This window comes from Colobus angolensis, unplaced genomic scaffold, assembly GCF_000951035.1.
Source record: "Colobus angolensis palliatus isolate OR3802 unplaced genomic scaffold, Cang.pa_1.0 Scaffold171, whole genome shotgun sequence".
NCBI lineage: Eukaryota > Metazoa > Chordata > Mammalia > Primates > Cercopithecidae > Colobus > Colobus angolensis.
In genome coordinates this window covers 670,916-680,707 of record NW_012114833.1, presented here as the reverse complement: position 1 = coordinate 680,707, position 9,792 = coordinate 670,916, and the positions used below count along the sequence as shown (strand labels likewise).

Below are 9,792 nucleotides of genomic sequence, written 5' to 3'. Positions count from 1 at the left end.
GAGTCATTCAAGTCCTACCTGGTCAGACTCTCACCCACCCTGAGGCAGGCCCTCACCTGGATGGCCTCATGGCCTCCCTCTCTAAAAGACCCTCACTTTGTTTGGAAAAGATCCCTTAGCAGCCATAATCAGGAAAGAGGCTCTAGAGCGAGCCCAGGGCCTCCCCAAAGCGGATTTTCTGTCCTGTTTTCAGCTGGAAATTGAAGTCCTTGGGGGCCTCAAAGATGAGCACGATGGTGGAGCCCAGGTTGAACTCGCCCAGGTGCTCGCCCTTGCGCATGGGGACGCCCTCTCTATTGGTGCGCGTCACGAAGCTGAAGTCGTTGTAGGAGCCCTTGCTGTGCCTCGGGCTGTTCGTGTGCAGGTCCTGTGGTGACAGGCTGGGGGTCAGCGGGGCCTGGGCCACCAAGTGCACAGTGTCACCCCACGTGTTTGGAGTCCCACCCACTCCCTTTGTTGCTTGTTCCCACCACCATCCAACCCAGCTCCAAAAGAGAGGTGGGGATGGCATCTCAGGGCCAGGTGGGCCCGGTCTAGCCAGATCTCACACACGGTCTTGACACCTGCTATGAACTGGGCCCAGGAAAGACAGGGAACAGTTGGGCCCAGTGGTTTCCATGCATGGTGCTGGGAGTGTGGCACCCATGGGAGCCAAGGCCGCTGGTCACAAACTGACACCCAAAAAGGCAGCCCCTTGGGGACAGGGTGGGCAGCAGGCCTGCGAGTGCTGACCCCCTCACATGCTGTAACCAACATGAGCCACCCCGAGCTCAACACTCCCTTTCTGTTCCCTCCTCACTCTCACCTTTGACCATGGTTCCTAGCACAAGCCAGGTCCTAGGCAAGGAGGTGAATTCCCTCTATCTCTTCCAGCCAGCGGTGCAAGAAGGAAGGGACGCCTCAGCTGGCTGGCAGGTGGAGCAGCCCATTCTCAGGACAGCTGCTCAGCAGAGCCACGCCTGACCAGAGATGTGGCCTCCCCAGAATTCAGTCCCTGCCCATCGGCCGCACAGCAGACAAGGCAGGTAGATCCAAGAGGTCCAGCCCTTGGGCTTTGGCAGCGCCTACATTCGGCTTACCCGGTCAAAGTAGATGCGAATGGAGCCCACGTTGGTGGCCCCCACAGCCGTCAGTGAGAAGAAGCCATGTTTCCAGTCCCCCGTCAGGACTACCCGCTCATTATGGCAGAAGAGCTCTTTGATCCAGCGAGCCATGCCAGGGTTCACTGACATCAGGGAGCCTGCAGAGGCAGGGAACGCTGCTACTCCCTGTCCAGAGCCCAGTGTGGCCACTCCAGGGCAGCCAAGACCCAAAGGGACTCATGGCCTGTTGCCCCGATGTCATTCCAAATGCTGAGCTGAGTGGGGCCCACGGTCCCCTGCCCACAACCAGCCTGCATAAAGCAGTCAGCTCCTGGCCTTGATGACCCTGACCTGGAGCCTGGTCCCTTGACACCAAGAAGCTGAGAGCCTCTATGTGAAGCCCACAGAGGCAGCTCCCCCCACACGCTGGCCCCGGGCTGACCTGGGAAGTGGCGCCGGTGGGACACAGTCCAGTCCGTGGGGGAGTGGAAGCAGTGGTAGTCCCCGGGAGCCAGGTAGATGACACAGTGATAGAGCTCATTCCCTTCCCGGGTGACCAGCTGGTTCTTGAAGGAGTCACACGAGGCGGCTGTAGGGTAGGAGCAGACATGGAGGCCACCAACACAGTGAGCACCCAGCACGGAACCCGAGTGCGGTCTGCACATGGATTCTCAGGGAGGCCCCACATGCCAGCCTCAGTTCCTTCCCCAGCATTTCCCTCCCTCCCAGTCCAGTCACACAGCAGCAGGGCTGCCTGGCCCCGCCTGTGCAGTGACCCACCTGGCGGGAAGGGCAGGTCCTCTGTGTAGGTGCGTGGGCCCAGGAACGACTCCAGGGAGTAGGTGACCCCCTTTACCTGCTCCACCTCGCAGTTCTTCACCTGCCCAAAGTTGAGGATCCTTCCATCCGATGGGCTGATCTGGAAGGACAGAAGAGGCTCGCTGCCAGGGAGAGCAGGGTCTCCTCCCCCCAGGAGACAGCCCCCACCTCCCCTTGTCATCCTGCCCCTTCCAGATATGCTGGAGACCAGGGGGCTGTGCTGGGCAAGTGGAGTCCCAGCTGTGGAGGCAGGAAAAAGTCCTGTTTCCCCCAGGACGAAGGATCGGGCCTCACCACACTGTGCAGGCCACAGACGGGCCGGGCCTGCGGCTTCAGCTTGCGCCGGAAGAACTCGCTGAGGTTGCGGTAGTGATGCAGGTCCTCCACGGCGGCCTCTTTCATGTTCACCCCGAAGGTCCAGATGTACAGGCTATAGACGGGCCTGCGCAGCCAGTGTGGCAGCTCCACCTGGTTGAGGCGACCCCAGGCCCGTGACAGCAAGCGTGTCGGCACTGACTTGTACAAAGCCACCTGCAGGCCACAGGGCAAGGGGCTGAGTTGACCACACTGCCCCAGCTCCAGAGAGCCCAAGTACTGTCGTGAGCCCACGTCTCACTTCAGGAGAGAATCTGCACCCCATGGAGGACACCAGGGCCCAGGCGCCCCACGCTGCTTTTGTGATGTGGCTGTTTCTCACTGGGAACCAGATTGCACCTGCCAACTCCTGCCACAGAGTGCTGGATTTACGTACAACTCCAGTGGTTTTCGCCATTTCATGCAAAAGTCAAATAGCAACTGCCCCAGTCCCAGAACGGGAGATGGCCAGCAGTCTTACTTCTTAAAGTGGGGGGTCGGAAACGGATCTGACCCTAACCACAGTGTGTGACCCTAGCCACGGTGACCCCAGTATCACAGTATGTGGAGAGGTGGTTGGCATCTTGCCCTTGGTCACTGCCCATATCCCAGACCATCAGAGAAAGGAGGAGGCTCCCAAGTGCGTGGAACAAGTCTACAGCCCAAAATGTGTCCCTCTGTCTTAACAGGAAGTGAGGAGGACACCCTGAGCACCAACATCAGGGATTTTCAGATGCAGGTCTGCGAGGTCGCTGTCACCTGGGCCTGAGCTGCAGACACAGGGTCCGCAGCCCCCACAGGTCCAGCCAGCACTCTGAGGGCCTGGATGCAGCAGTCTGAGAAGCCCAGCCCTGCTGAGCCCCACCTCGGCCCCACAGCAGGACTTGTGTTCAACATTCTACTGTGACTGAGTCAGGCCATAAAGCTGTCTGCACCTGGGGTTCCTCCCAGGAGGCAAAGGGAGGTCGTCCCCTCAGGCCCCTCTGTTCTCTCTTCCTTCAGGGAAGCCTGGAGCACCTGAAGACAGACGATGGCCTGGGGACAGGCACTGGGTCCCACTAGTTGGTCCCAGAGCCCTCCAGCAGGGCCAGGTACCCAGGAAGTGGCAGCCTGTTAAACTCCAGGTGCTGCTGCCACTGTGGAAACTGCCTCTATCTAATTGGTGGCTGCAGATTCTCTAAACACAACCAAGACACCAACTCCCCAAGGTGTGGAAGTGATTTCATTCCAACTTTCAACACCTCTGCATGGTCAGGAATTAGCAGCTCCCAGGGAGCTGCTCTTATCCCTCCCAGCTGATGCCCAGTCACACAGAAGGGCTATGTGAGCCCAGGCCCTTCCCAAGCACAGGTGGGAGCCTGGGCTAATGTCCAGGGTACCTCAGTGCCCCTGAGCTCTGATGACACCAACCTGACAAAGGCCCAGGAACAGGGTTTCCTCCTTGGGGTCAACCTGCCTGGGAAGCCAAGGGCAAGAGCGAGCCCTCTAGGGGCCAGGAGGGGCCAAGCCAGTTCCCTTGACCATTCCTAGGGCAGGCCTCTGGGCTCCTTAAAGGTGTCCTCACCCTAAGGAACCCAAACAGGATCCGTCCTTCCTGAACCACCCCTTTGGCATCGCAGAATTAATTTGGCTTCTGCTCAAAATCACCTCTAAGCTGTTTTCTGCCTGAACACAGAAAAGTCAGAGACAGACACCATTTTCTGAATCCCCAGACTGGGTTCCTTCCAGAACCGGAGCCCTAAATGGCAGAAACGAGGCAGGCTAGGGGAGCGGGCAGGGCATGGCACACCCTCGCAGTCACTTCCGCGGCCCAGGTAGTGGCCTTTTCAAAAGCTGCCCTGGCCTTGCCCACCAATGAACCTTCCACCTTCCAACCCTGACCCACTGAAGATGACCCTCTGCTTCTGACAGCTTGCCGCCACCTCAGTCTCTCCTGCACCCCAACCTCGGGCCTGCCTGGAGGGCAGGTCCGGGCCACAGGGCCCTGTGCACACTTACCCTGCTTACGGGCCTCCATCCCACCCGGCTGAGCGGTCTGAGGGCGCCGAAGGGCAGGAGGTAGTAGAGGACAGTCAAGGGCCAGGAGCGCAGTTTCAGGGCGGGTCTGGACATGCAGCTCAGCTGCCCCAGCCTCTGCCTCAGGGCCAGCTGGGGGAAGTGCAACCTGCAGGGCACAGGTCCATGCACAGCCAGGTCAGTGGCCAGGCTCTAGGCGGGACCCAGGCGACTGCCACCTGCACTCAGGGCAGGATTCCTCCTGTCTACCCACCCTTGTTGGCAAGCTACCTTGCCATGGGGTGATGGAGCCCAGCAAGCACTGGCTGTGCCCCCTTGTCCCAACCCCATTCTGAGTCAGGGGGTTGACTGCCTCTGGCTAGCAGACTCATTTCCCAGGCCCTCCCACCCGCCAGCCAGCTGGGGAGGACGGGGAATGTGGGGGCAGCCGCAAGAGGAGAGTCAGGCCCAGCTGCGGGACACCTCTCAGCCGCAGCAGCTCCCAGCAAGGGCCTCCAGATCCAAGCACCTGGGCCCAGGGAGGGGAGAGCAGGGTGCAGAGCCTGCCTCACATTCCTCAGGCTCCTCGGCCCAGGAGAGTGAGCCCCAGGGGCCAGCTCTGCCACACAGACACTGGCAGGGCAGCGCATAGCACTGAGGAGCTACAACCCAGCCAGCTGGGTAACCATTTGCTCAGTCTTCTGCTACCATCCTTTGCAGGATCTGGGATATTCTTTTCATGGTTCCAGGCCCCCTCTTTCCTCATCTGCTAATTACAGGGCCAAGGCCAGACAAACTCTCAAAGGGAGCATTTACACCCCACCTACCAGCACCACACAGTTACAGTGCCATCCATCTGCATGGTCTTTCTGTAACAGGCCAGGTTCTGAAAACCCATCCACAGGTTTGTGAACAAAACCTCCCCACCACAAGCTCTCAAGCCACCTGCCTGCTCTGCTGGGGCTGCGTGCGCACGCACACACACACACACACACACACACAAGCCCCTCCTTTCAGCAAAGGTGGATACACACACACACACACACAAGCCCCAAGCCCCTCCTTTTTGCAAATGTGATCCTGCTTCTCCCCACCCTCCCAGCACAAATGCAGGGCACTCAGCAGGGGCTCAGCTTCACCAGAGCCGCAGAGGCCAGATGAGCCTTTCCACCACAACCCTGGCCTCCTGAGCAGAAACAAGGCCCACTCCACCCTGTCCATGCCTAGGCCTAGCAAATGCTCCTGAGACCCCGGGTAGCCAGCAGGAGACCACACTGCCATCCACTGAGAACGTCCCCAGGCCTCAGTTTCCTCATCTGCAAAGTAACTGCTTTGGCTAATCTACGGCTGCCATCTGGGACTGTGCTCTCAAGAGAAGCTGAGTCCTCTCTCCCAGTCGCCGAGCAAACCAAGGAACAAAGCGGCATCTCAGCTGATAGAAGCAGCAGAGCAGACGGAAAGGCAAACCAGCAGCGAACCCCGCTCAGGCTCAGGCTCAAGCTCAGAGGCAGCTGCATCTCCGCAGTTCCCGGGTGCCTGCTTTCTCTCCCATCCCACCCCGGTGTATTTTTAAAAGGTCCAGGAAGGTGGCAGGGGCCAAACAAAGACAAATCACTGCTCCCCTCTGGCTTTGCCACCTGCCCCACTCACTGCAGAAGAGCAGGGACCAATCGGGAAGAGCTGCACCCCTCCCGCGGGCAGGAAGGGGGATGGGGAAGCCTCTCTCCCAGGTGGGGTGCAGAGGCAAGGGTCTGGGCTGGGAGGAGGGGGCCTGGGAGCACCAGGGTAGGGAAGATCACAGGCCTGAGGTCTGAGGCCCGCTGACAGCCTCCCCCTGCTGGGCCCTCCTCGTGGTTGGAACCAAAGATACCTGAAGCGGGCTCTCTGACTCAGGGCGCTCAGGCCCCCCAGGCCGGGCCCCTCCAGCCTCGGAGGCTGACCACCAGTTCCCTTGCCACCACCTCTACTGCGAGGCCGCTGGATGTGAACTCTGACCTTCCGGAGGTCGTGGCGGGGAACCGTGGGGTTAGGGCGCGGTGGGCAGCATCTCACCATTTCGCCGCGCGGAGCTCTGGTCCTCGCCGCGCCTCTGACTGACACATCATGGGCCGGCACAGGGAGGGCGGGGCAAGGCTCACTCGATCACTCCCTTTGTTTTCCTCTTTCCTCCCCTTCCCCTGAGCCAGCGGATCTCCTGTGCTGTCACTGCTCCAGGGCCTCTGCCTCTGCGAGGCCGGTTGGTGGCGCCGCTTCCTGGGCTTGGTTCAGTCTTGGTGGCTCACAGGGTGCAGATTAGAGGGTCAGGGCTATTGCAGACAGACAGGCACTAGTCACACACCTGCTCAGGTCACCTGCTCAGGGCTTGCAGCCCAGTGCAAAAGCCCCTGCACTGAAGCCCACTGTCCCCAGTCCTGGCCACCTGCCCTGTCCCTGCTACCCGGGGCTGAGCCAGCCTGCACTGCTCATCCTCTTCCTCAGCTGGCCTGGGGAGGCAGCAGGGGGCAAGGCCCTCAGGCTGCTGGGTCCAGTAAGCCATGACAGGGAGGGGACCAGCCACTGCTGCCAGGGTTTTCAGGCACCACTCAGCTCCAAACACACAAGGTGGGAACTTGAGCCCCATGCTCCAGGCCTAGGCCCAGGCCCAGCACCACGTCAGCCGGTCTGCGGCGTGGCCCCTCCCTTGCCAGGACCTGACCCATTTTCAATTCAGGTTACAAAGTAGCATCTGAGGAATGAGATAAGCGGGAAGGCACGAGAGGCGCCCTGGTGAGAACCAGGCATCTTACCTGCTCTGGCTCTCTCCTCACCCCTCCTGGCCTTGACCCCCCTGCAACACACACACAAAATACCCAGCTCCCTGCTCCAGGCCTTCCTCAGAAGCTGTGCATGTGGGGAAAACCAGCCTGGGCTGGGAACAAGCCAGGACTGCAGCCCAAACCAGTTCTACTCCCCTTTTTCCATCTTTGCTTCAGAAAAGCATTTTGGCCAGGGGGGAGGACAGGCCTGGCCCCTACAAAGCCTCTCCACGTTGGTCTGCACAGATAGCAGAAGGCAGAGCAAACATGCCAAAGCTGCTGCTATCTCAGCCCAGGCAATCAAGGCCCTCCAGGATATGGGCTGACGGGCCCACCCCTCCCGTCCTTCACCCCCAACCACTGCCCAGGAAGGGGGCAGGCACCTGTCACCATCCTTAGATGATGAAATGTGACCCCAAGAGCTGCCGCCTAAAGCAAAGAATAGGCCAGACATGGCCAGCCTGCTGTGAGGCCGAACTCAGACATCACTGTGGTCGCGTGTGGTCGAACATCTGACGCCCTGGCAAACCCTCCTCAGCCACAGAGGAGAAGATTCCACCCGGGTACCTGCCTGCTAGAGTCACCGAAGCCCCGTGTATGGGATTCAGTGGCCTCTTGGAGCCAGGACAATAAGGTGACTAAAGTCTGGACACAAGCATGGATTTCTCCACTGATCCAGGCAGTGGCTGGGGCTGGTCCAGGCCCCTCTCCTAAATGAGTGATGGGGACAGCTCACTGCAGGTGGGTCAGACAGGAGGGCACCTACCCACCAGAAAACACATACACACCAGCATCCCCCCTCGAGAAGATGCCGGCACCAGGAAATTGGCACATGCACAAGAGGCCCACCCCATCTCGAGGCCCAGACCCAAAGACACCCCTGCTTTAGCCCCAGGGTCCAGGCCTCCAGGGCCATGTCACTCCAATCACTCCAACGTACTGAGCACACACCCCACCCTTCCTGGCCCAGCAGGCTCCATGCTGGCCTCCTGCCAGCTGCCAGGGAAACAGAGGGGTAACAGCAGTCAGGGGTGAGCCTGGTGCCTGGTTCCAAAGGGGAAGCTCTTTCCCTGGTGGATAGAGTGCAGGCTTGGAGCTGAGCTCACAGCCAGGATTCACAGGGAGGCAAGCATGGCCCTGAGGGGAGGCAGAGAGGAGGGGCCTTGGGGAACCCCAGCCTCCTGCCAGTTTTCCTCCCTGATCTACCATGTGGGACAGTGACCACCACAGCCCTGAATGTATCAGAAAGATGAACCCAGATGAACCTAGTTTGACCAAAAACCTTGGGTTCTCAAAGCAGGTTCCCCTGTGAGCCTTGGCATTTCATTCTTCCATGGTGCTGTGAGGGGCTGGGTCTGGCCTCCAGTCTCAGAGGGGGCCCTACTAACGAAACGAAGCACATGAGGCCAGGGGCCAAGTCAGATGCCCATCAGGGAAAGGTGGGCCCTGGAGAGACTAAGAACCATCCTGAGAGGCCAGGCTGCGGCACCGCACCTGCTGGTGAGCCCAGTGAGGGCATGGGGTCCTTGCTCATTCAGATCCTTGACATCACTGTTCTGCCTCTTCTAAAACAGCCACCGAGACCAGGGTGTCAGTGCCTCCAAATTACCACCTGTGGGCCCCAAAAGATCGCCAGGAAAGAAAATGAATCCAGCTTTGCCCCAGGACACAAGCTGAGCACTGCCAGTCCCTCTCAGAGCTGCAGGATAGAGGGAAGGGGCCCTTAGAGATCGCTGCCTTCTTGCTTCCCAAGGGTAAAGCCAATTCCTTGGCCAGCAGTGTTTCTGGCCTCCCCATTTCAGAGCTCAGCTTGCCCTCTGCCCTCTGCCTATGACAGCCCTGGAAGCCCAAGCCAAATATTTCATCCTCTCTGGCTGTCTTGAGGGTGACATGAGGTGGGAGCCTCAGGCCCTGGATGAGGAACTTGCAAGAAGGGTACCCAGAATGGAGGAAGCGCTGACACCTTTCCTCCCTTCTAAGCCTCAAAGACATTCTGTGGAGATGAGTTCAGGGTTGTGACCAATAGGACTTTAATGTCATTACATGGCCTAAGGGCTAGTCAGCTGCAACATGAGAACGGGCCTTGTGGCTGGTGACAACCTGGTCACTGCAGTTCTGGCTGCCTTCCTCTACCCCTGCCCTGAGAGCAGGGAAACGCCTCGGCAGGTCACAGGTACTCTCTAAGTCTTGGTTTGTACATCTGGAAAATGGGAAAGGAAATTCCTGCTACCCACTCCCTTGAGGCTCAGAGCACAGCTGCAACCATGGCCCAAAATAACTGCTCAGAAACCCCACTTCCACCCAGGAGTGTGACGCAGCCTCAGACCTGGCTTCCAACAACTCACCTCTCCAAAAACTCAACCTCACACCGGTGGAGGCAGGGGTTTCCACCACAGGAAAGACGAAATAAGAGGGGCTTAAGTGGCAGTTCTAACACAGGAACCCAAACTTGCGGGCAGTGACTGGCCCTGTGAGTAGGAAGCAATGGCTGACAGGACCGTATGGGGGGTGGGGAGCACCTTTGTCAGGACATGCTGTTCTGGGGATCCATACCAGAGCAGTAGGGCAATGTCCCCACCCATCCCTCACCAACCAGGGTAAAGACCACAATACCTGCCCCCCACCAGTGGAATGGAACATTCCAACTGAAGTCGATGAATGCACCCAGGCCAGGCAGCAGTTACTACAGGTTGGGTTGGGGCCTGCAAGCATGTTGTGCATGCAGGGGAGGTGCGTGTAGGTGCAAG

The 9,792-nt window shown here is 59.3% G+C and overlaps 1 protein-coding gene across 2 annotated transcripts in view; it reads right to left on the bottom strand.

Moving 5' to 3' along the window:
• The window catches only part of PISD (phosphatidylserine decarboxylase), an 11,323-nt gene extending 1,592 nt beyond the window's left edge, over positions 1–9,731 (bottom strand). Inside the window, exons 1-9 of one of the 2 annotated variants that reach the window (XM_011938319.1) lie at positions 9,391–9,513; positions 8,540–8,744; positions 6,303–6,556; positions 4,254–4,419; positions 2,196–2,432; positions 1,863–2,001; positions 1,525–1,671; positions 1,080–1,240; positions 1–367 (exon numbers count right to left, since the gene is read on the bottom strand). In XM_011938319.1, coding sequence (XP_011793709.1) covers positions 143–367; positions 1,080–1,240; positions 1,525–1,671; positions 1,863–2,001; positions 2,196–2,432; positions 4,254–4,419; positions 6,303–6,355 — 1,128 coding nt within the window. In that variant the 5' untranslated portion in view covers positions 6,356–6,556; positions 8,540–8,744; positions 9,391–9,513 and the 3' untranslated portion in view covers positions 1–142. Of the gene's footprint in view, positions 368–1,079; positions 1,241–1,524; positions 1,672–1,862; positions 2,002–2,195; positions 2,433–4,253; positions 4,420–6,302; positions 6,557–8,539 lie in introns of both variants that reach the window. The other variant, XM_011938318.1, reaches the window with a different exon arrangement.
• Between the last annotated feature and the right edge of the window lie 61 nt (positions 9,732–9,792).